This window comes from Melospiza melodia, chromosome 10 (assembly GCF_035770615.1).
Source record: "Melospiza melodia melodia isolate bMelMel2 chromosome 10, bMelMel2.pri, whole genome shotgun sequence".
Taxonomy (NCBI): domain Eukaryota; kingdom Metazoa; phylum Chordata; class Aves; order Passeriformes; family Passerellidae; genus Melospiza; species Melospiza melodia.
This window is the reverse complement of record NC_086203.1, coordinates 26,604,565-26,629,754: the sequence shown is the minus strand read 5'-3', so window position 1 is coordinate 26,629,754 and position 25,190 is coordinate 26,604,565. Positions and strand designations below refer to the sequence as shown.

Sequence of the window (25,190 nt, the reverse complement as noted above, 5' to 3'; positions counted from 1 at the left end):
ACAGCTCTCAGTAATCCTAGAGGCAAAAATCCCTCTCAGGTAATTAACAGGAATTGAAATCCCAGTTAAGTAGAGTTGAGTTATGTAAGAGACCAAAGCTGCATGAAGAAATACAGTAAGTATTCCACCTCTGTAGAGCAGCTGTCTTAAGGATGCAAGAGCAAGGCTGGAATATTTCAGCTCAGAGGTCCCCTGGGCTCAAAAAGCTGACACAGAGCCAGCAGCTTAATCCCCAGCACGGGCTTGTGGCATGAGCCACAGGGTGACAGCAGATCTCCCAGCACCCCAACCACAGACACAGGCACAAGGTCGAGTTTCCAACCATTAGAATTTATTTTTCTTCATAACTGTGCAGTTTTTAAAATGCTACTGTAATGATGAAGTCATAGGCTACTATGTTCTTTAGGTGTGGAAACAGTTTTTGAAAACAAAGACCATGCGCTACAAGTGAGGAACAGGCCGTCGACTCTTCAGCTGGAATATACAGACATTTTTGATAAATACTGATCACCTTAACACTTAAATGGAATGACATGTTCAGAGTTCTACACAGTTCACTATGAAAACAGCATGGCAAGTTACATAAAAGCTTCAACTTCAAGCATCCTTGCTTTTTTGTTAAATTAATTACTTGGTTAGAAAAGAGAAATGCAAGAATATTTGAAATGGAGTCTCACCTGGACAACTTTCCCCCCCTGTTGTTGGTAAGCTCCTGTTATCAAGATGATTCCATCAGAGCTGGCAGTTAAATTGTGTATATATAAAAGAATCCCCCACACTGCTTTCAACATCAGGAGTTTTAACAGGCAAATATCTTCATGAATTTGAATGGGTTTTCAAAAATTTTATCTTGACATTTATTGCTTGTACTTGTAAACCTGAAATCCAGTTTATTCCTTTGAGGAGTGTTGGAAGTACAGAGTCAACAGATGCACGTTTGACCTGTATCTTTGCATTCTGGGTGAGAAGAAAGAAAAAGATGACCCACGCTCAAGAACACACATACACCTCCATCTACAAACAGCTTGTGCAGACTAAAGCAGGTAAGTCCTAAAGTAGCAGTATTTAAAAACATCCATGGGGTAGGAACTCAGCTCATCCAACCTATCTCTTTTTCTCCCATGCTTGGCCAGGGTTTAGCTGGTACACAGGGAAGTTTGGCTCTCCTACAGAGGGGAGCAGCTCTATGGATGAGGATTTTGGAGAGCCTGAAGGTAAATGTTACTGGGACTGGCAGGCAGTGCCGTGTATATTCTTCATGCTTACAGCTATTTGGATTTTTTCAAGGCTGCTAAAGGAGGGCTGTGAGGTGAGGACAGGAGCCCAGACTGCACAAGCACTGCAGAGTTTTACCACATCCAGTTAAGCTGGTAATGTGGCCTCTGTAACACAGAGCACCCAAGGGAGGGATTTGGAGGATGCAAGAGATACCTGCCTGCAATACATTCCAGCTCATCTGAGCATCACCAGCCTCAAAGGTGCTACCCAGCATGACCTGGCTAAACTGCAATATTTTAGAACTGAGATCAAAGGGATGTTGCTTTAATAGACCAATTTGCTACAAGTCAGTTTGAGAGACTGCATTCCATAGGTTTCTACCTCTTCCTCCTCTACCCCCAGAAGAAGAGACAAGCAAACATGGTTAAGTTAGTATGTATTTGTGTAAACACCAGAACATTTTGCTATACAATAGAAAAGAAGTTGCTGTTTGTATGTTCTTAGAGGAGCCCTGAAGACCTTGGAATACCTGTATCCTGCAACTATTAACCTGTACCACATGCATTTCCTGTTTTGTACATAAACTGAAAGCAAGCTTGAACAATAGTAAATAGCAACTACACTCCTGCAACAGGCAGAAATGCCACATTGCAGCTGCTTACTCCTTCACTTTAGATATGTAGTCAGCCAGTTTGTTGATACTATCCTCTTGCTGTTCTAGAGCATCCAGAATGAAGCCCATCGGGGTCTTCTTCAAGCCTATCCCCTCCATCTTGTTCTGCAGCTTGTTCTGTATGTTCCTGAGCCTCAGGGAAGCATGGACAAACATCACTGCATGACAAAAACACCCTCATTAATTGCTAATGCCCAAGGAATGCATAGTTCTTGCAGCACTTAAGACATGTCCCAGCACCGTGACATCACTGGAAGATGATGATGTATCAATGACTGCTGAAGTAACCACAGGTATCCATTTAATAGTAACATCAAAGATGGCTTGTGCTGCTTTGTGTCCCCTCCCCCAGTTCTGCTTTGGGACCACTTAAACACAGATAGCAAAGTTAACAGCTGCCTTAGACTCTGCAGACTTGGTTGAGAAAGCTCAAGTCACACATCCCCAGCCCCCCAGGGAAGAGAACAAATACTCACAGAGGAGAGGAAGCGTGATCCCAAACATGAACACCATGACATCTCCCAGGTAGGAGATCAGGAAGTAGCTAGACAGCATGATGGCCAGGACAAACGTGGTTGGGTACTGCTTCTTCAGCTTGCGGAGCACATCCTTGTTGTGTGACATCCACACAAAGCCCAGGAACACCAGCACCACCACAGTGCCACCAATGAGCATGTTCAGGGGACTCAGAAACCTGGAGAGAAGACGAACAACAACCAAAGAGTTCAGTTTAGCACCTTCATGACTTGTGTGTCCATAGAGGATCAGCCTGCTCAGCGGTAATGTTGCCAGGGAGGTAAGGCAACCTTGAAAAGGAAGTTGCTGTTGTGAAGATCTTCACCAAGGTCTTTAGCAGGAGCTAAAAAAATAAGAACTACAACTGAAGAAGAAACCCTTAGTGTTGAATTTGGATAATCTTTATGTTCTCTTCCTGAGCTTAGCTCAGGATGATGAGTTTCTGCAGCACATCATCATAGAGGCACTGCCCACCAGGACCCCTCCTACCTCTGCAATCAACTCATTTGATATCACACCCAGAGTCAGCATATCTAGATAGCAGATGGAGACAACACTGACTGATCTTCTCCCTTCACATGACCAAAACCAGGCTCAGGCCAGGCCTTCAGATGAACTAGCTCTTCTTGCTATCTTATCTAGGTTTGCAAAATGGGAAAGGTAGAACACTGAGTAAAGGAAGTTATTTCACTACTTCTCATTTCTGAATAAACCTTCTCATTGGTTTACATTCCAAAAAAAATTGTATGAACCTGCAAAAGTAGCTCTCCACTGGTAGCACAACAGATGGAAGCCCAGTGCCAAGCAAGCATGCCTGAGAGTCAGAAGGAGCTGGAGTATGTGATAAAGGTCTTACAGGAAGAAGAGCCAGGCTGGGCAAGACAGTCACTGCTGAGGTTTGTGTTCTGTTATTGTTATCAGTTTCCAAGCAAACCAAGCCATGGAGAGGATCAGCTCTGGACTATAAACAGCAAATCCTTTTTTGGACAAAGGCAGAAACGTCACCTGCTCAAACCACATCCCCAGGTATTTAGAGCTTGTTCAGAATCAAGAGTTCAGCAATGACTTCGCTGAGCTTGTTTCTGAACTCACCCAGAGTCCAGGCTCTATGGCATTTCACTTAAGTAGTATTAAGTTATGTGAATTCGTGTGCATTCTGATTTTCTGGCTTTGGCATGCACTGATCTGATTACACAGCAGCTGAGGCCTTGGGGCTATTACAGCTATGGCAGCAGCATGACAGTGCCCAATAAAGCAAGACACGCTCAAGGTTTACTCTTGCAGACTTTGCAGCTCATCCTGCTGCTCCAAAGCTACCATGGCCAGTGACTCACCACTCCTCCCCACTGCCAAGGAGGATGTTATGGTTTGTGGTCTGTGCTTCACATCCGGCCCAGGCAGAAGAAATCTGCTCTGGCACTGCCAACACTACCTGCAGTGCTAGGGAGCATTTTCCTGGAGCAGGAAGAACCCCCAAGAATTATTTCACAGCAAGGAATGGCTCTTGATTCTTCAAGTCAGTTGTGCCAGCAGGGGATAGGACAGCTGGACAGAAAAAGATTAAAATTCAGAGTAGTTCCCCACCTGCTTCTGCTACTCATGCTGAAAAGCCAATCGGGCTTTTTGGAAGTGGTGAGAGGCCAGACTTGCTTGTTGCATTTGAGTCACTCCCTGCAGCCAGCCAGATTATATTTAGCTCTGAATTGTCAATCTAAAGTTTCCAGGCTGGAAAAAGTGAACAGCATTGCTCTGGAAAGAAATCAGTTTCATTTGTGCTCCTTAGCAGCAGGAGGAGGGTGACTCATGACTGGACCACACTGGTGCCTGGGTTATATATGTACCACTGGACATGTGAGATTCTTAAAGTAGGATTCACCTCCACACCTCAGCTGCCTTGGAGCAGAAATGGCCAAACTCACACAACTCACAGCAATCTTTTTTGTTGTTGTTGTTGCTGAAAATCCACGGACAAGATAATCCGGGAAGCAACAAAGATCTAGGCAGAGCTCCACTCTACACTTTCCATGTGCCTGGAAAATACTCTCAAAGCCTTATCTACATTTCCTGTTACTCTTGTTACAACTTCAGAAACTTGTGGTGAAGAACCATCCCTCCATATTTATGAGAAGAGACAAAGACTTCTCTGCTCTACATTTCTTTCTGGTATTACCCAGGTTCTGTGTCACTGCCTGGCTGTGAGGGACATGAAGAGGGGCGAGGGGAGAATGCATTCAGAAGATCCCTCTTTTCTGAGGAGAGTGATTTGGATCACATGTTTTCTGAAGTGGGCTGCATTCCAACGTGCACAAGGGAACAGTGAGCAGAAGTATCAAGTGAAGGCATTCAGAGCCACATGAACACAGATGGGGATCACAGTTGCCACTGAAAACCAGCATTCACATTATCAGCCATGTGTCCACAGACTTCACTGCTGGTGATTACACTGCTGGACAGGGTGTCATTGCCAAAGCCACCCTTTAATGCTTCACTCACCCACAGCATGATTTACAGCACTATCTAAGATTATCCTAGACATTCAGATGTAGAAAATTCTTCTACAACAATGGCAGTATTAAGGAAGGCAGAACTCCATTGTCCAGTTTCACTCAGATCTGTTGGCACGCTGTTCTCAATAGCACAATAGCTAAAAACTAGAAAGGAAAAAACATGTAATTTTAGAACAACAGAGACTGGGGAAAAAGAGAGCTGTGTAACAGTTCTAGAAGTCACCTTACTGTTGAACCACTAACACTGATACTGGCCACATTTATCCAGAGGTCAGAACACAAGAGGACAAATTTGTGCTCAGGCAAGGAGGTTGGAAGTCTTTCAGAGATGCAGAGGAAAGGTAAGTGACCAGCCATTAAGTATGTTACAAGATACTTTCTAAATATAATTCCCTTTAGCAGGGATTTATGAGACCTCAAATATCTAAAAATGTAATGCACAGAACTACCAGCATGGCAAGGGTAAGGTGACTTGAGTTTATACTGCTCAGAGGATTTAGGGGATGAAAAACTCTTTTAGGTTGGACATAAAACCTACTAACTTCTCTGACCCCAAAAGTAGTGAGTGTGGCAGGACTAACAGCATTTGGGGGTGCCAACAGCTCAGAGCACCCCAGCTGGATCATCTCCTTTGTCTTCTGTGGTGACAGGGTACAAGCCTGTGACCTCCAGTACAGCTGGGACAAGGTGACCAGGAAAAGCCATCACCCAGATTCAGTTTCCTGCTCCCTGCAGACACCACGCTTCCTTCAACATCCACCTAGATACAAAGTAGAGACAGGGAAAACAAACACATGAAAAGAAACATGCTGGATGGCTGCAGGGACAGGGGCATTGTCCTGTGTCAAGGAGGACCACAGGACACTTTGGACTGGCAGAAGCAGCCTCAGGAGAGCAGGCATGCTGGGGGTGCACTTGTGTGGGAAGAACTACTGGCAGCTACCCCTGGCCAGCAGAAACAGATGAAGATGAAATACTTTCTTTTTTTAAAAATTAGACTCATATCTCTAGGCAGTGCCCTACATGCATCACAAAACAGGTCAGAATTCTCACACAGGAGCAGGAAAACACAAAAAGCTCTGCTTTCAGTGAGTTATCACATCCCCTCTCCTTGTCAGGTTGTTTCATACCTGCACACTTGTGCACAGCTTGCAGCAGGAGAGGGGGAGGACACACAGCTGTAGCACAGGGAAAGAACAGCTTGGCAAGGCACATTCTTTGTGTGAGGCAAGGAGCCTCCAGCAGCACAAGCCCAGAAATAGGATAGGCCACATAAAAAGCAAAAGCAAGACAGCTCCATCCTCATATCATCTCCATTTTAGATGACTGTCTTGGGGTGATTATTCAGCAGTTGCTGTCACATCTGTTTCTTTCACATGTGACCAGGCAAGTCTGAACAAAGGCACTGAGTAGGAGACTGGCAGTTATTGAGAACATTTTTTTTTTAAATTTAGAGCAGCTCAGTTAGGCTGAAATAAGCATGAAAATTCCTTCTTAGAAGGCTTTTTGCTCCACCATGGCCCAAGCAGTGGGCAGGTCAGAGCACTAAAATGTGCTCATTTGTATTAATTTAAATAACTTGAAAGATGAAGTTTTGCCTCCTCTCTCCCCATACTTTGAGCTTCACTGAGGTTATGCAGCTGTAACTACAGGTAGCACACAAAACTATAAATAGCACATTGTCTTGAGGGATAGTCCTCAGCATCCGTGGATTTAGCAATGCTTCTGTACCTACTGTTGCTCACTTGCATGGCTTTGACAACAGAAGACAGATTCCTTGCCTGCAGAACTGCCAGACCTTTATGAAGTTATGCACCAGTATTATTATGCAACATGATTTAAAATTATGTGTTTTGCTCACTCATTCTTAGCTTTTCATCAAGCACGAGAGCAACTAAACATTTTGCTGCCCTGGAGCCTGTTTCAGCAAAGGGGATCCCTACAAGGACATCAGCTAAGGCAGAGATCTGGGGAAGAAATATGGAAAAAAAATATGACACAGTTGTTGACTGCTGGGGTTGTACAGATGGACAGCAGATGTTTTGAAGAAGTGGCAAAGGAAAGAGACATCAAACCTCAGGCTGCAAGGAGAATATTATTCCAAGACAGAATGAGCACTCTGATGCAGCATTCCAAAATTCGGCACGCTTTTTAAAACTGTCAGATTTTGAAGCTAATTTTTAGCAAGTACATGGCAACAAAAGCCTAGATGAAATTACATGAATTTAAAGTAGTTAAGTTTGAACTACATGATAAGAGAGGCCTTGTTGGAGTAGGTGGAAGAACAGACAAATTTCACTTATTAACTAAATTGACTGTTTGAGGGAAGTTTCAAGATGTGGGAGGCACTGAAGGCCCTGATTTTAATGAAAATTCATACAGGACTCACAATGACAGGGCCCTAGCTCAGGGTAAGAACAGGGAGTCCAGTTCTTCTATAAGTAGGAGAAAGGGCAGAATTTTCTCAAGAGCTTGTTTTTTATCAGCAGTCTACTGCAACAGAGTTGTAGGGGGGAAGAAAAGAAAAGGCAGACAAGTCCAGAGTCCTTAAAGGAATTTGCAGGGAGGGAGTGTGGCTGCTACCACCAGCCTGTATTTGTGGAGTGGCACGAATTCACGAATTTTAGTTTCTTGTTCACTGATTTATTATTTTCTACCCAGTCCTGTAGGCTGAAAGTAAAATCTGCATTACTGCAAAGCACAACTTAATTCACAGGTAAGAGTAGCTACAGGAGAAGGCAAATGGAGGGAGAAGGGCAGGGACACCATGCAGAAAAGATCATTACAATTCCACTGTGCTCGTGGTAAGGTTATTCCACACCTTGTGGAGAGAAGGTAAAAGGCTGGAGAGCTCAGCTTTGTTGTAGGAGGGGCAGGAAACTAAAGCCGTGGCAGAAAGTATTTCCAGTAGCAAGAAAGCTCTGGGCTACAATTTCTGTGTCAGCCCAGCACAACTACAGCACTGCAACAGCTGAAAATATCATCTTTGTATTTCAAGTCTGTCTATACAATTAGATGGTTTATGAGCAGGTAGAGTTGGTCATAGGTTAAGTTTAGTTTTGATCACAGGAAGACCACTTTGTTAGTGGTTCCAATAATCCTGCCCTTAGGCCTGGACACAGCCCTGGAGTTCCTAAAAAGCCATGATTCATCATTTATCAGGGGTTCCTGCCCATTAGAGAATGAAGTGAAAGACAACTTAGTCATCAGTTTAAATTTACCAGGAGAACTTTCTTTACCTTTCCTCCAAAGCCACAGTCTGGCCAAATGAAAAGTATTTTTATTAAAAGAAATGGATACTTTTTCTTTATTGAGATATTATCCCATTTTCTTCAGAATTATTCTCCCATCTGATTTTACTTCTATGTTAGAAGAATCAGGTTCATCATATACCAAAGACTCTTAAGACATGCAATTAAAAAACATGTGAGATAAAGATCCCACTTCAGGTCTTGTTCACCCATAAGTTTTCAACACAGAGGGTTATCACTCAATATTAAGATATTATAGTTGCAGTTCTGATATTAGTTTCCATCTTCTGTGGCTCTCTTCCTCCTCCACCTCCCACCTCAGCACATTAGTAGGAAACAAGTGGGAGATAAATCTCCCTTGATCTGAAAAAAGCAATCAGAGTTCAAAAGCAGGAATTTAGGAGGGTGAGTAAAAGCTGCTGCCATCCCTGTTTTACAGGGAGATACCCCGTTTGGAGATACCAAAATTATTTACAGTCTTTTCCCATCTTCTTGGGCAGAAGAGCTGTCCCCCTGCTTTCCAGGGACTCTGTGATTTATCTGTTCGTTGAGAGCTGGCTACAGCATCGTGCTGCTAATGAGGGTAATGAACACACAAGTCTAGAATGAAGTGAGAGAAGAACAGCAAGACCATGGAAGTCTCATTTTGCCAGCCTTGTAGTCTGTAAGATTACTGTGACATATCCCCACCAAAATAGACAAGAACAAGGCCTATGCCACTATACTGAACCTAAAACTATCACATACATCAAGAAGAAAATGCAGGATTCTGAGCCTATCCTTCCACTGAGCACAAGTCAAAGTCTCTTGTGAGCCACAGAATCTTTATCAACTTAGATGCTGGGTCAACAGCTTCAGAAGCCCTGACAGAATGCAGAATGCTTACCCCCCGCAAAAAAAAAAAATTGATTTAGGGGAATCACTTTAAGCCTCTGCAACATAAGAGATAAGATGTACTTCAGCCAAAGCCACTCTGGCCTGGTGGCTGGGCAGCTCTCCAATTTAAGCATTTGTGCGTTGCTTGTTGAGAAGAGTGGAGTATTTTAGTTTCCATATTAAAAGCTTAATCATCATTTCTGCTGCATGTCTTGCTTAAGAGCTTTCTGACCAAAGATCCTAGAGCAGTACCTGAAATAGAGTCACATAGGTCACATAGCCTTTGATTCAGAAGGTGATTATAAGGTTATTTCCTTATTCCCTTTAGGAATGCTGGGTGTGACACAATAGCAGATGGTCCTACCTCTAAGGTCTGAATCCTGCCCACCAGAAGGAAATGAAAGGGTACTTCATATATTTTATAGCGAACTTTTTCTGTATGAGCTAGATCAGAAAATAAGAACGGCTTGCCCTGAACATTACTTTAGGACAGTAACAGAGAGCAGAATTTACCGATGCATTTTTTTAAATTCCAAGCTGAGCGCGTCTCAGCCTGGGCAGCCCCGCTGGGCAGGTTGGGGAGGAAGCACAGCTCGCTGCGCAGGATGCGGCTCGGCGAGCAGCGCCATCCCGCACCCCGAGCATCGCTGCCTTCCGCCGGGCGCGGTGCCCGCAGCGCCCGCCCCGGGCACCGGCCGGAGGAGCAGCCCGTGGGAAAGGGAGATAACACACACAGGGAGCCCTGGGGCCGGGCACACCCCCCCGACACACCGCAAACCCCGCTGCCACCGAGCGCCGACGGAGGATGTAAACCAGGCCGCTGCATTTTTAAACCACACCGGGGGTTTAAGGAGGGGCGGGAAGGGGCAAGGGGAGGGAAAAGGGTAAGGGGAAAAGAGGGGAAAAGGAGAAAGGAGGAAGGGAAAGGGCAGCTCCCCCGCCCCTGTACTCTCACATCCCGGCCGGGCCCTTTCCCGTGGCACCGGGCCGGGTCAGAGCCCATACCCGGGGACAGGGGACACGGGACCGCGGCCACCGCACCGCCCGCCCCGGCCCTGCGGCCGCACCGCGAGGCCGCGCACTGACCCCACGATGGAGACGAGCGCGGCGGCCACCATCAGGTAGTTGGTCTGGTAGTAGAGCAGGTTGCTGACCACGCGGTTGTTCCATTTCGAGATGTCCTTGAGGTCGGGCAGGGCGAAGCGGTCCGAGCCGGGGAAGAAATCGTCCCAGGCCCGCAGCGGGGCCACCTGCACCTCCATGGCCGCCGCCGCCGCCGCGCAGGCTCGGGAGCGCCGGGCACCGCCCCGGGGCGGCTCCGGCACCGACAGCGACGGCGGTACCGGGGCGGCACCGGCACCGACAGCGGCCGCGCTCCGCTCCGGCCCCGCCGCTCCGCGCTGCTGAACGAGCAGCAGCACAAGGGACAGGCGTGTGTCACCGCCCAGGGCTGGCAGCTGACAGGGGCTGCTGTCAATTACCGCTGTAAATTCATTGTTCCTTCAGCGAGTGGTGATGCACGTAGGGCATTCACGGGGCGAAGCCGCTTGGCATCGTCTGTGAAACAAGGGGTGAGCGGGGAGGGCACCACGAGAAGTGTCAGCCCCAGCCAAGGAGGCTCTGAGGAGTGTCTGTCCCATGGCAGGGGGGCTCTGCTAGTGGGGTTGGTGTCTTCAAGCTGAATTTTCTGTCTTCACGCTGAATTTTCTCACCTTTTGCAAAGTAACTGAAGCTTCCTGATAATTTCGACAATAGAATTTGTCTAATGAAAAAAAGAACTTTGGATTTCAGGCATTGCGTCAGATTACATCACCGAAATAAATATGCATGAGGAGGGCGGAGAATATGCAGTATGTGGGCGGGTTCATGTAAATTTTACTGTATAATAGAACGTTTTACCCCTTGGTGTGTTTGATTTGTGGAAACTTTCGCCTGTGAAGATTAAACAATTTCTCCTTTCTAAACCAGACTCTGTTTAGAGAGCTCCTAAAATGGGCAACAGGGTGACCGTGCCTTTGGAGGGAAAGGTTGGTTCCAGCAGCCATGGTGTTTTGACCCCATGTCCGTGTTGGAACACTTGTGTTTTCAGGCTTTCACACCTCAGCCTCCATGGTTTGAGCATGACACAGCACCCAGGGTTTGCTGCACTACCGTGCATCAAAATCCTTCTCCAAATGTAAGCAGTCTGGCTGGCACTTGCTCCTCACAGCTCCATCCCTGAAGGATTTACATCCCTGAAGTTTGGAACCCAAGACTTGAGCACAGCCCAAGTTAGTCCTGCTCATCAGCTTCCTGGCCTGCACTGTAGTGGTTTATGTGCTATCCCTGCCCAGGGAATGCTGATAACACAAAAGCCTTTGTGGCAGGCAGCGACCAGCCAGTGGTCACATTTGGATTCCAGCCTTCCTGAAGGCTTTAAGGCATCATGATCTCCACACTTTTGTCCCTGAGGATGCTCTCCATGGCTCCCAGGAAGTTCTGAGTCTGGAGGAGGCCAGAGAAACTCTGATACGAGGAAAGGCTGAGGGAACTGGGATGGTTCAGCCTGGGGTGACCTAATTGTGGCCTTCCAGTACCTGAAGGGAGGTACCTGCAACAAATATGGAGAGAGAGACTATTTACACTGGCCTGGAGTGATAGGACAAAGGGGAACGGCTTCAAACTGATGGACAGTAGGTTTAGATTAAATATTAGGAAGAAATGCTTTCCTCTGAGGGTGGTGAGGCCCTGGCACAGGTTACCCATATAAGCTGTGGCTGTTCCATCCCTGGAAGTGTTCAAGGCCAGGTTGGACAAGGCTTGGAGCAACCTGGGGTAGCGGAAGGTGTCCCTGCCATGGCAGGGGTGAAACTGGATGGGCTTTGAGGTCCCTTTGAAGCCAAAACATTGGACTCTGTGACCATCAGAGAGGCGGGCGCAGGAAGATCTCTCGGGTGCGGGCAGGCAGGACGGGAGGGAGCCTCTGTCAGGGATCGGGGGTGTCCCCGCCGTGTGTCGGTGCCGGTTATCGCCCTATCGCCACTGTCGCCACTATCGGCACCGACGCCGCTACCGCCGCTGCACGGGCCGCGCTGAGCCCGCCGGGCCCAGGCCCGCCCCGCCGCTCGCGGGGCACTGTGGGAAGCAGAGGGAACTATGGCGGATGGTGAGGAACCGTAAGTGCCCTGTATGTGCGTGCTCGGCCGGCCCTGCCCCGGGCCCGGGGTCCCCTCTCCCTCCTCCCCGGTCTCTGTAGCGCGATACTGACCCTTCTTTTATTCTCTCTCTTTTAGGGAGAAGAAAAGAAGGAGGCTAGAGGAGCTGCTGGCGGATGGGTTAGTGCGGGGCTGCGGGCGAGCGGGGCAGGGGCAGCGCTTGCTGGGGCGGGGGTAGGTGAGGGCGAGCCGCAGCCCCGCAGGAGCTGAGGGCTGGGAGGAGGCTGCGGGGCCCGCGGGGGAGGAGGGAGCCCCGGGAGAGCTGCCGTAGGTGGGGCAGGGCCCTTGAGCAGCCCGGGCTGGGGGAGAGGAGCGGGGCGGGAGTGGCGGGCTCGCAGCTTGGCATGGTGTGCTGAAGAGCTTGGTGAGGAGAGGGGAAAAGCTGCCTGGCCGGTCAGGGACCTGGGAGGGCCTCTAGGCTAGAAGCAGGTGACTTAAGCTTTTGGCTGAAAATTAAAAATCCAGACTGCAGAACGGTTGTCTCTGCGCATTAAAACTCTTAAAAAAATCTACGCACCTGCCTTAAAGGCTGTGAAAATTGAGAAATCTTGAACATCATCTGCTTCCATCCCTTACTGTTCCATTCCATTGTGTACCCTGGGTCAGCAGGCAGGCCTGCCCGGGCTCTGGCAGTGCATGTGTGTGGGGATGGGGCCACAGCATCCCGGGGCATGTGGGGCGGGAGGGCTGCATGCCGAGTCCCCAAAAGCATGGAGCTTTGGAGATGGGAGGGTGGCAGGGAAAAAAGTCTGAGCTTAAAGCGATAAAAGGACTGTGGCGCTCTGATGTTTCGAACAAAATTTAAAATTAAAATAACTCAATGAAATAAATAAGAATGTTGTTGAGCTCTTATACCTGGTCGTGCTGTAACAGCACAACAAATAAACACTTGAGAAAATTGTCTGTGAAATAAAACATAAAATATCAGGTTGAGTTACAGATGTTTTTCAGATCTCCACAATGTCCAACCCTCTAAAAAACCAACTGTAGTCTAATTGTAAAAGTGAAACTAGATCTTAGGATTTTTATCAATTAGGAAAGAAAGTATACATCTAAACAGAAATACACATCTAAACAGAAAAGGATTGCTGCTGTTTAGTAGCTGTTTATAGGGACTATATAAAAGAATTTTAAAAATTGTTCTTAATTTCACCAAACACATCTTCTACACTCATTTCCAGAAATGCAAAAAACTATAATATCAATAGAAGCAGTTTTTGTGATGTCTGTTGACCCATTTTAAGTGCTCAGTGCACCTCCTGAAATCTGTTGTATAGCAGATGAGGAGTTCTGCAGAGGGGGTGTTTTGTTTATTTACACCATTTCCCATTGTGTGAAATATGTATATTTTCACATTATTGTGAAAAACTAGAGGAGATACGAAAGTGCATCTGAGATCAAAAGACCCTTATGAATTCAAGTAATTTTTGTAGGTTTTATTTAACTGCTCGTGTAGTGAGTAACTTTCCTCAACTGTTAATGAGGAAAGTTCAGTCTGCAATCAAATTATCATAGAATCCTGGAATGGTTTGGCTTGGAAGGGACCTTAAAGATCATTTTGTTCCAACCCACTGCCATGGGCAGAGACATCACAGGTGAATTATAATTTATTAATTGCTGCAGTTTAAGGAAGTTTTTCCCTGTTACTGAAAATCTTTTGCAAAATCCATTGCCTCTAAGTTCACTTACTTTGGCATACTGTGTTGTCCGAGTTCTGAATTCTGTGAAGATAAAGGAACTCACTCCAGATGTGTTTTCACCACATTTACCTTTGATTTTGAGATGAGTTATGAAAAAGTTATAATAAATTCTAAACATTACCCAAGAGTTATTAGACAAGTGCTTTTCATAGTGCTTCATAGGAGACAGCTGGTGGAGAAAGATAGGAGAAAACACTTTATCAGTGGTGACACATCCTTTGTTACTCAAGATTGGCTCTTTTATAACAAGCTTAATTTTATATTAACATAGAACATAATCCTATTTATTGAGTTTCACTTCCCTATTTATTTAATAGGGAAGTAGGTGTTGATCTTATAGTAGAACAATACTTGAGAGCTGATTTTGAACTATTCCTGTAAGTCTCTTAAAAATTTAAATCTACACTTCTGTACTATTAAAAGTGACCTGCAAAAGGAGAAAAGGGTATTGGAGTATTTGATGTAAAATTCTGCCTTGAAAATTTAAAGGAAGATAACTGCAAACATTCCTTTTTTTTTTTCAAGTGAGATTGTTACTGCAGACAGGCTTGAGGATACCTGAAAAATGGGGCAGTTCTAATGCCATGGTACCACCTGAGGGTGAAGAACATTCAAGATTCATGTCTTTAAAAAAATATTTGTCTAAATAAACTACCCTGAAGATTCAGAGGATGATGTTGGGACACGTTACTGTAATTTATTCAGAGCCTCACAACTGCACTTACAGACTGATAAGTCTGTAAAAAAAATTACAAAAATACAAGACTTAACTGATGAAAAAACAATCACCCTCGAAATTGAAAGGAACAAGCTCTTTATGTGTGTCCTCTTCAAATTGGAGGGAATTCAAAGTAATAAAACTGGCCCTTTTTAAACTGCAGGTCAACTTTTACTAGTAACAGTTAAATCAGTGGGTTTATTGAAATGCCTGGCTTGTTTTTCCCCTCTGTGCATATTTCTATTATTGCTTTCTAGTTCCCCAAATAAAACCCACTCATGCAAATGCTCTTACAGGCATAAAGACTATGCAGATGCATCTGTACAAATGATCAATAATTGAGGTGTTGTTTGCATAGCAAGTTGGAGGTGTGGCTTTTGCTGTGTGATGTTGCAGCTGAATTTACTGTGTTCTGTGCAGAATGGCTGTTGATGGTGGGTGTGGGGACTCTGCAGACTGGGAAGGTCGCTGGAACCATGTAAAGAAGTTCCTCGAGCGATCTGGACCATTCACACATCCCGATTTCGAGCCAGGCACTCAAGTGAGAAAGACTTCATTTCAATCAAGTATCTGTAGAGTGTGTTGCAAATGAACGTGAACAGGTTCATTAATTGACCACCAGCAGTGTGTGGGTACTGAAGCTGCATGAAAAGCTTGTGTTTTAATCAATTGAACACTGTGGTCCTAGGAGATAATGTTGTATTCTTTTTATAAGTTTGTATTTTTAAGTTGTACACTGTCAACTTCAAGCTTGCTGTTATCATATATAAATATATAGCAATGTATGAATTATGCTGTTTTTGAGTTTCACATGAAAAATAGCAGCATTTGAATCTCCATTTTTAAGTAATTTGATACAGTGACGAATCTAATGTACTTAAAAAGGAAATTAGAATTAATATGAATACTTTGAGAACTGGATAAGGTGTGTAGTAGGGTAGACTTTTAAATATTTATTCTGCTTTTCTTCTTTTGTTGTACATTTTGTTTCAGAGCTTTTTGTTGAAAGTATTTCCTGTTCCCTTTTTAATGTATTGTTCCATTATTTGCTAGTTGGAGACTGGGGTGAAGTAGAGCAGTTCACAGAAAGCAGTTATATATTTAACATTTTCAATTCTTTCTGTCCAGCAATGTTGTCTGTTTAGATTTATTTTATATAATATATATGTGAAATATCTGAGGAAGGAAAGCATTATCACCTTAAACTAAATAATAATAAGAGTGGACCTTGGTTTTTTCATGGTCAAAAGAAATATAAAAGTAATATACTGATATCAGCAAAGTTCTTGGATCTCTCTAAGTGGGGATACTGCATGAACTCGACAACTGATTAAAGTCCAATGTGTAATTACTCCTGCAAATGCAAAGCTGCTTTATCTGTAACTCACTAGGCACTGAAAATTTATAGTAACATGTTTGTAAGGGTTATGAAGGGTTTGTAAGGGTTATGAAGTAAAGCACAAATTGTATTAATTTTTTGTTTTATGTCTTCTGCAGGCCCTTGACTTTTTGTTGAGCACATGTAAAGTGCTAGTTATTGGAGCAGGAGGGTTAGGATGTGAACTCCTGAAAAACCTGGTAATTATTGTGTTTTAACCCTTTTCTTCTTTGAATTTTCTCTGTTTCTTTTTTTCTTTGACAAAACTGTCTTTTTAATTAGCTAATTTTGCAGTTCTGGTTGTATATAGCTACTAGAATTTTGAATTTTAATCAACATGTGTAAAATACATGTTGATACAGACAATAAAGATAAAGAATGCACTGGAAAGGTGGTATTTTCATATGTTGCATGTTATTTATTCAGCTATCTCAAAGCTTGTCTTGAGGTACAACAGGCTGCTTTGTATGAAGAGTAGCCAAAAGTTCATGTGCAGCCTTATATCCAGTCTGATATTGGTGATTTTCCCTAATTACCAGATCTAGGGAAGTGAAGTCAATTAATGAAGACAAATCATACTTATAATGCTACAAAGTGTTGTTTGAAATGCAAAAATTTAATTACCCTGTTACTGTGATTTTTATCCTTACAAGCACTCATATTTATCTCAGTGTATCAGTGTTATGAACCCATTTGAGTTTGGTAGTTTGGACTATTACTCTACTTCCCCATGTTTCTATTTAAGAATAAGGATTTCTGTTACATGAGATAGCTTTGTTTGTTCAGAAAATGTAAAGGGAAAAGTTTCAAAGTCTTTACATTTAAAAGGTAGAGTCTTAAAGGAAAATGTAAGTTATATTTTGTATATGATTCAAATTTTTTAGAGTCACTTCAGAACATCACAGCTCATTTCTTTTCTCCAAACCCCATGTTTTACAGCTTAGATTTCCCTTTAACTGCAGTGCACGTTGTGTCTTTGTGTGTGATTGATGTTGCTGCTTTACCAGATCAGATCCACAATACAGTTTTAAGGCAATTTTACTGTAAAGTTATTTCCCAGATGTAGTGATCTCCTGAATACAAATGGAATGAGGCAGAGCTTCTGTCAGAGGTTCAGTGTGTTCTTAGATAGGGAGGTGATTTTTGTGTTTGCCATCTTCTTCAGCACTGAGTGCCACAAGGAATGCTGCATTGTTTACAACTGTGATGTCTGGGTCAATATGCCAGACTCATTTATGCCATTTATGTGAACATGGTTAATGTCCCAAACCCCAACAGGAATTTTTAAAAAGCCTTCTAAAGGAATTAAACTTTGTTTTTTCCTATTCCTGCCAAGCATGGAAGTGCTTATGGTATTTGATTAAATTCTGTGCTTTTTCCCCCAATGGACTCTCTTGATTTACTCCAGCCATGAAGGAATACTGCAGTTTCCCCTTATAGATCAGCCTACTGTTGGCTTCCCTGTGTTAGCATTAGGTAGTCCAAAGCAATATTGCCTTCAGGAGAGCACTGTCTTTGACTTTGGACTGTTATTAATTCCATCTGTCTGATACCAGCATTGCAGCCCCACAAACCCCTTTGAACAAAGAATGACCCTGTACCTGTCTGCACAGGCAATGAGGAGCAAACACAATTGTTCCTCCAAAGGTTGCTGTTTTGGCATGTGGAGTGAATTCTGGAGCTTTGTGTGCATTTCATTTCCTGTTAAATGAAGCTGACCTTCTCTTTTCCCAGGCACTGTCTGGCTTCAGACAGATCCATGTTATTGACATGGATACTATAGATGTTTCTAACCTTAATCGACAGTTTTTGTTTCGGTGAGTGATATTTTACATTTTCACAGTTTAACTTCTGGGTTTTTTAAAATGTACCTAAATAAAACATGTTAATATATTCATTATTTAGGTTGGACAAGAGGTCATTAAAGATTACTGGACCTTCATGCCACAGTAGTACTCAGAATTAAGAAATCATATGCAGTTTTTAGTTATTCTGGGCTCTGTGGCATGAAGAAAATCAATCTGTGTTCCTTGCCATTCCAGTACAGCTAATGACTGTTGGAAAAGGTGACAAGGAATAAATGCACACAGATTGAGATCTCAGATTTTTCTGGTACCTTTTTCATCCAAGTACAGTGAACAATCACTGGATTTTTTTGGTGCTGATAACCATAGTTAATTCTATGACTCTCACATCTGATGCTTTACAGGAATCATGGAATGGTTAGGGTTGAATGCCTTAATATTATCCAATTAAATACATTGTCCTGAAGTATCAATTAGCCACTCAGTTTGGTATTGCAATGTATATAGATTGGAGAGACAAAATGTGCTAAAATCAAGCTTTTGGATTGCTTGGGTTTTCCCAGAGCGAAGGATGTGGGGCGGCCGAAAGCAGAAGTGGCAGCAGAATTCCTGAACAGCCGCATTCCCAACTGTGCTGTGGTTCCGTATCCTTTCACAGAGAGGCCTGAAGGCTTCTGTACCCTAGAAAACTCTGTGGGAGGTAAGAGTATCTGAAGTATTTTGCTGCCATCCTGTTTCTCATACAATAAAGGACACATTCATTCAGCTGGTGAGTTGAGAATTCTTTCTCCGTGCTGTTTAACATACAGGGAATCTGCATGGGAAAGGCTCAGAAATTATTTTGTATTTTTCCACTGAGTCTTTTTATTCAAGTGCAATATTGTAATTTTCACTGAGATACTGGAATTATTCACCAGAGAGCTATGAGTAAGCACTGGTAGGAGGCAATAGTTTATAAACACAGAGCAGCACTTACTGATAAAGGACTTTGTGAGAGCACATATTTTGAGCTTCCTAAATATTTCACCTGCTGAACTTGGCTGTTTAGGACTACTCCATTGTGCCCTTTGCTAGTTTTGTGAGATGTTACAGCTTCAGCTGTGGGAATTTAATCTCATCACATAGGTTTTTAGAAGGTGTTGTGTAGAATTACAGTGATAAATTAGATAATATTTTGGCTTTAGATTAGCAAATAGAAAAAAATAAACTTAACTATGAATATATTCCTTTACTGGGCTTGCATTCAGGTATTTTAAAAAGATTCAAGACATGGATGAAAGCTTCTATCGACGTAAGTGGCATTTGTTTTCCTGACAAACACCCACAGGTGCTTTGGGGGCCCTTGCAGATGTTGCTGGTCACTGCTTTTCCTGGTACTTTGCTGCTAATTATTTTAGTCTTCCACAGTATGTTGGAAGTAGAAGTAACATATAGAAAAAATTTGAATACACCTGTGATACAGGCAGTGTGGGGGAGATAGCTAAGCTACTGTCACTGTCCCTTTTATGGACAGAATACTTTGCTTGTCTTAGGAAGCCTGCATTAGTGTAGATTTTGAATAATGTTTTTTTCTCCCCAGAGTTTCATATTATTGTTTGTGGGCTGGACTCTATAATTGCAAGAAGATGGATAAATGGCATGCTGGTAAAGTTTTCAGTCTTCTTAATGCCTGATTATTGAGTTTAGATGACTAAAATTAAACATACTTGTCTAGAATGTGTCATGAAAATGAATGAGGGCTTTTGAAACTCACAGCTTTCTGTATACCTGTTTTCTTTCTGTGAGCAGGGTGAATTGCAGGCTCTCTTACCTGCCCTTTTCTTGAGAGTGTTAGCCAACATCTGTGCAGTGCCTTGCAGGGAAAAAGTCATAATTAGGTTACATTGCTTGTGGCTTTCTGCTGTCAGCTTTGAAGATCAATACAGAAAGCTCTAGAGCTGCTCTGGATGCTCCCACTGTGAATTTTTTCTTCACGACCCAAACAGTATTTATTATGCTGCAACTTGTAAATGCCATTATTTGGAGCTGCACTGTTACAGAATACAGTGACCAGAAAATTGGTAATTTTATAATTGTGAATTTGTTTGTAAAACAGTGATCTGGAGTATCTACCTGTATTAAAAATAAAAAAGACAAAAGCAAAACAACAAGTCACGAATCAAACCTTCAACCAAACCTTCAGCCATTTGTTCTGATGAACTATAAGAACATCTATAGCAAATAATAGCATTTATGAAGGGAGTAAGGGGAGGAGGTAGAGGGTGAAGGTGGTTGATAAAGTCTTGTGCACTGACAAATAAGTAGTGTTTTATATACCCTTAAAATAAACTGCACATTAAGCATTCAATAGTTGGGTGTACCTTTAAGAATAAAATGGTAGGATTTTTTTTTCTTCCTGCAACTTGTTTAAAAACCCAAACCAAACAAAAACTAACACCCCACCCCCTTTATTTGTTAGATGTCATTTTTGCATTATGAAGATGGTGTCCTGGACCCAAGTTCCATCATCCCCCTGATAGATGGGGGGACAGAAGGTTTCAAAGGCAACGTCCGTGTGATCATTCCTGGGATGACAGCGTGTGTTGAATGCACACTTGCACTTTACCCACCACAGGTAACTCCCCCAGTGAAATTGCCATCTCTTCATATTCCTCTGCCTTGCTGGTTTCTTTTCTTAGTACTACACCTAATGTATCTTGGTTTCTTCTGGTTTTCCTCCCCTGCCCACCCAGGTCAATTTTCCCATGTGCACCATTGCATCCATGCCCAGACTGCCAGAGCATTGCATTGAGTATGTCAGGATATTGCAGTGGCCAAAGGAACAGCCTTTTGGAGGTAATTAATGTATTGTAATGGTGCTAAATGAACATTTCTCCTTTTAATTAACTTGAGTTGGGTGTATGCTTTTAATAAAACAGTCGTGACTCTTAACCTTGTGTGGTTCATTGTCATATTGAATCTAAGCCTCCTCTGAGCTGGAGATGGATTTTCTCTTCTTGAATCCATATTTGCTCTTGTTTCTCACACTGCACAGTGTCTTTCCTGAATTGAAATGTAACCTGTAACAGCTCTGTAAATTGTGCAGTGATTATAGTTTGTGTTAAAACTAAAGATGTTTGTACAAATAATACTTTGGTTATTTAAAATGTCAAGTTTCTATAGCTTCATGGGGTATTCATTATAAATTAAAACAGGGATTTTTTTTGGACCAAAAAATGCTGTGTTTCAGAAGAACTTTTATAATTGCAATTTATCTCTAAATTCTTTACTGTAGAAGGTGTTGCATTGGATGGAGATGACCCTGAACATATACAGTGGATTTACCAGAAGTCTTTAGAAAGAGCATCACAATTTAACATTAAAGGTGTTACCTACAGACTCACCCAAGGTAAGGGGATGGCATTTCACCAAGTTGTGGCATTTGCACCTGGGCTGGATTGGCATTCTTTGTATTTGTTATGACTAAGCTGGCAGCTGTGCAGGGATAATTCTCCTCACCCTTAAAACAGAAACAAGCAGCTTGTTTCCTGTGCCAGCACAAATATTTTTATGACAAATCAGATGTTCATGCATTCATGATGAATCAGAGGAACCTATCTGGGATAAAGCTGAACATTCTTTTTGCTATTTTATTTTTAACTTGGAGCAGCTCCACAGTTTACATTACATGGTGACCACTCTTGCTGGTTCAAAGAGTAAAAACAAAGGGACTTGATTGTCTTTTTTAGCAACATTTTGTGCCAGTTCAGGCTGGTTAAGTCCATGGCATCTGTTCCTCTCTGCTGTCCCTGCCTCTGTTCACATGCAAGTGCAGTATGCTGACACTCATTTCATCAGCATTTCAAACACTAACCAAATAAAAATCTCCACTATCTTTCCTTTGTGCATTTCCCAGTTTAACAGGAAAAGAACAGTTTTAATTTTCCCTGCTAAATAGAGAACACTTGCTTTCAGAGTTTGTTCAGTAGTTCTCTTTGTTTGATACCTGCTTTTTTCAATGTGCTTGATCCATTGCTAATATAAAAATTGCCCAAGTACTGCAGCAGCATCCCATTATACATGTTTGTTACAGAAATTCCTGGACACTTAAAAGTACTTTTGGAATCACCCTTTGAAATTATTCTGTTTAAATTAGTCTCTCAATAGAGTTTCTTAGAAAACCCAGAGCTGTATGTTTTGTTTTTACAGGGGTGATTAAACGAATTATTCCAGCAGTAGCTTCTACAAATGCAGTAATTGCAGGTATGCTGTAAGAACTCATTTCACTTCTACTTTACTGACTTGAGAATTTTGTGGGACAAAAATTTGGAATTGAGAATCTGGAGAGGATAATAGTAAATTTTAAATGTGTCTGGTTTTATTCTTACAGCCATATTTCTGTTTTCCATAGAGAAACTGTGACTGAATAAATGTTACTCTGGGGGAGAGCAAAAGCATTTAAGGCTGGGGAAAAAAATTGAAAAACACAGTACATAGGCTTGACGTATCTCAGATTAGTGCCAAATCTATGGTGTTAATGCACAGAACTACCAGCTGCCTTCAGATGTTTATTTTTCTCTTTATAGATTGTTATACTTGATTGTTTCTGTCATTTTTTGTCCAGCTGTGTGGTGTCTGCATGTCTGGTAGAGCTAGGTGAAGAAATTCTTTTTTCTCGTTGCAGCTGTTTGCGCCACGGAGGTTTTTAAGATAGCCACAAGGTATTTAATTTCTTATTAATTAATTAATTAATTACAGACATGATTTCCAGCAGAATGCCATGTATCAACACTGACATATTTGTCATTACAGTGCATATGTTCCTCTTAACAACTACTTGGTGTTCAATGATGTGGATGGATTATATACATACAGTTTTGAAGCTGAAAGAAAGGTTAGTGCCATTAAAGGCTTGAAGGAATTTTTCCTTGATTTGTTTTCATGCACTTTGTGTGTATTTCTGAACCTCAGTATTGAATCAGTTGGCCCCTAGCACTGAATAATAATATTTCTGAAGTTTTAACAATGGAAACTACAGTGTTACTGGTCTGCTATTTCTGCAAAGTAGAGCTACAAAATAAGATTTTCAAACCTAAGATGACTCATGGGCAGATGATCTAAAAAAGAGGTTATGGCAAAAATTGATCTGAAAGTTTGTAATACTGGATTTAATGTCAGATTAAATTTGTCATTCATAAATACTTAGGTGCTGTTGGGAGCCAGTCAGTGACAGACTTCAGAAAGAAATGGGTTTTGTCATTAATATTTACAACTATTAATATTTCTACAGCTAAAGTTTCAAAAAAACACAACACAAACATTTTATAGACCTTACTAGCAGCATTTCTAAAATCATCTTTAACATGATGTGTATTCTTGTACTGTTTTGTGGTAGGAGAACTGTCCAGCCTGCAGCCAGCTTCCCCAAAACATAGAGATTTCCCCATCAGCTAAATTGCAGGAGATCCTGGATTACTTAACAAATAATGCTTCATTGTAAGTTGCAACCATTCTGAGTAATTTGATAATTTGTTGATTTATTGCTTATAAAAGGTAATTTTAAAATGTGTTTTTTAACCTGATTCCTTGGTTTTGTTTTGTTCTGTTCTGTTTGTTTGTTTTTAAATGTTTTATATATAGGCAGATGAAATCTCCTGCAATCACAGCAACTATGTATGGGGGAAATAAAACGCTTTATTTACAGGTAATCTGAACATACATAATTTACTTCAATAGTCTGAATTTACTTAAATTTACTGAATTTGAAAAAAAAAATCGGCTTTTTTTTAATTTTGTTTGCAGACAGTAGCTTCAATTGAAGAACGAACAAGGCCAAATCTTTCCAAGACACTAAAAGGTATTATGGAGCTGTCAGGTGTTGATTTTCAAGTTAGAGAAAGTTGGGAGAGGTTGAGAAAGTTAGAGAAGTTTTCAAGTGAGAGGGTCAGTTTCACCCCTCTGTGTGGATATTTAGGTTTATTTTGCATTATGCAGTAGAATTTGCTTCATTGTCTTTTTACTTTCAATACACATTGAATTTTAGTTGCACATTTCTCAGGTATATTTATTGTTTAAAGGTGAAGTGCAGGCAGATGCACAGAATTTACTTCTGTAAATTACACACTTTCCAGTAGAGTTTTATATATATTTCTCAAGGTCTGTTTCCTGCTTAAATTAGATTAATATTAATTTAGCCAGTGAGCTGTTTGCAGCTTTATTTAATCACATTTACAGTTTGTGAGGATAGCAATTCTAATTTTTTTTGGGCTTCTTGAAAAGGCAAAGCACATGGTTTAATTAAATTAATTAAGCTTTTCTTTCTGTTTCAGAACTGGGGCTTGTGGATGGCCAGGAACTTGCAGTTGCTGATGTTACTACACCACAGACTATGTTGTTCAAACTTCACTTTACCACTTAATTTATTCATAAGTAAAGTGCAAATACAGCAAGAGAAGTCTGTCCCCACCTTATAAAATAAACATGCTCTGTGGGTGTTAAGGCAGCCTGAAATGTTCCTGTTAGTGCCAGCATGGTTGAAGGTTAGGAAATCTAAATGAATCACCATATTTCAGAATTGTATGTAGAAGCCAATATTTGGTGGATTATATTTGTATAAATGCTTATTCATGTACAGACCTCTGATGTATAGAAATACACTTCTCCCAGATTTTGTTGTCAAAATGTTCATGCTAATGTACTTCCAAACACATGGAACTTTAAGGTGGCCAAAAGTCTTGTTTTCAACATGTGTGCACACATATATGCAAAGAGAAGATGTTTTTAAAAGGAACCACAACAATCTGGTTATAAGTTTAGCACTCCTGAGACTTACTGAGTCACCTTAAACCAAAGGAAGCAGTAGATTAAAATGAGGATTTCCCTCTTATTTGGTATTGATTTGATCAATGTTATGGAAGGAGTTAAATATGGAAGAGATAGCTTTGTTTACAAGAAACACAAAAGGAGAAAATTATCAACTGTACATGAAAATACAGGTGTGTCTCTTCACTGTCCCCAAGCAGCCACCATGCACAGCATTGCAAAATTATGTTCAAATATCATTGGTGCTGTTAAGGTATTTATTAATAAAAAAATCAGAAAGACACCCGTGTCTGTGGCGTCTCTGTGGACATTCAAGAGCATTTATAACCTCCATTAAAAATTCTGGGGCATCATTTGGCTGCTTTAGTTAGAGACTTAAGGAGTGCCAGTGAATTCTAGTCTGATGTGTTAGCTGTGTTTGAAGTTCACACTTTTTTAACAGTGAACTGCATAGTTTAAAAGGACGAGGATTAATGGGTACAAATTGAATGAGGGGAAATAGGGGAATAGGACAAGGAGTAGTGGGTACAAATTGAGTGAGGGGAAATAGGGG

At 42.1% G+C, this 25,190-nt stretch overlaps 2 protein-coding genes across 6 annotated transcripts; one reads left to right on the top strand and one right to left on the bottom strand.

Moving 5' to 3' along the window:
• Window positions 1-309: 309 nt before the first annotated feature.
• ARL6IP5 (ADP ribosylation factor like GTPase 6 interacting protein 5) lies at window positions 310-10,334 on the bottom strand. Its single transcript, XM_063165001.1, has 3 exons — window positions 10,128-10,334; window positions 2,368-2,585; window positions 310-2,049 (listed from the first exon to the last, which is right to left on the bottom strand). The coding sequence occupies exons 1-3, from the start codon at window positions 10,301-10,303 to the stop codon at window positions 1,877-1,879; spliced, it is 567 nt and encodes a 188-aa protein (XP_063021071.1). The 5' UTR covers window positions 10,304-10,334; the 3' UTR covers window positions 310-1,876.
• A 1,803-nt stretch (window positions 10,335-12,137) lies between these two features.
• On the top strand, window positions 12,138-24,920 carry UBA3 (ubiquitin like modifier activating enzyme 3). Of its 5 annotated transcripts, none has more exons than XM_063164995.1 (18): window positions 12,138-12,196; window positions 12,314-12,355; window positions 15,074-15,194; window positions 16,151-16,231; window positions 17,766-17,848; window positions 18,400-18,480; window positions 19,084-19,127; window positions 19,416-19,480; window positions 20,295-20,450; window positions 20,569-20,671; window positions 21,111-21,224; window positions 22,025-22,078; window positions 22,500-22,536; window positions 22,628-22,709; window positions 23,211-23,311; window positions 23,456-23,519; window positions 23,618-23,672; window positions 24,145-24,920. In XM_063164995.1, exons 1-18 carry the CDS (start codon window positions 12,177-12,179, stop codon window positions 24,231-24,233), a joined length of 1,392 nt encoding a protein of 463 aa, XP_063021065.1. In that variant the 5' UTR covers window positions 12,138-12,176; the 3' UTR covers window positions 24,234-24,920. The 5 variants fall into 5 exon arrangements, with proteins under 5 accessions (XP_063021065.1, XP_063021067.1, XP_063021068.1 ...); XM_063164998.1 differs by having other exon boundaries at window positions 12,147-12,207; XM_063164999.1 differs by having other exon boundaries at window positions 12,168-12,186.
• Window positions 24,921-25,190: the final 270 nt, after the last annotated feature.

What these genes read in the sequence shown, in the direction of transcription:
- ARL6IP5 (XM_063165001.1), bottom strand. Translation starts at nt 10,303, where the DNA reads ATGGAGGTGCAGGTGGCCCCGCTGCGGGCCTGGGACGATTTCTTCCCC. An exon ending in GCGCTCGTCTCCATCGTGGG is followed by an intron (nt 2,586 to 10,127) that starts GTCAGTGCGCGG and finishes TCTTCTCTCCAG; the next exon opens with GTTTCTGAGTCCCCTGAACA. An exon ending in GATCACGCTTCCTCTCCTCT is followed by an intron (nt 2,050 to 2,367) that starts GTGAGTATTTGT and finishes TTTGTCATGCAG; the next exon opens with TGATGTTTGTCCATGCTTCC.
- UBA3 (XM_063164995.1), top strand. Translation starts at nt 12,177, where the DNA reads ATGGCGGATGGTGAGGAACC. An exon ending in AATCGACAGTTTTTGTTTCG is followed by an intron (nt 17,849 to 18,399) that starts GTGAGTGATATT and finishes GGGTTTTCCCAG; the next exon opens with AGCGAAGGATGTGGGGCGGC. An exon ending in TCTTTCCAAGACACTAAAAG is followed by an intron (nt 23,673 to 24,144) that starts GTATTATGGAGC and finishes TTTCTGTTTCAG; the next exon opens with AACTGGGGCTTGTGGATGGC.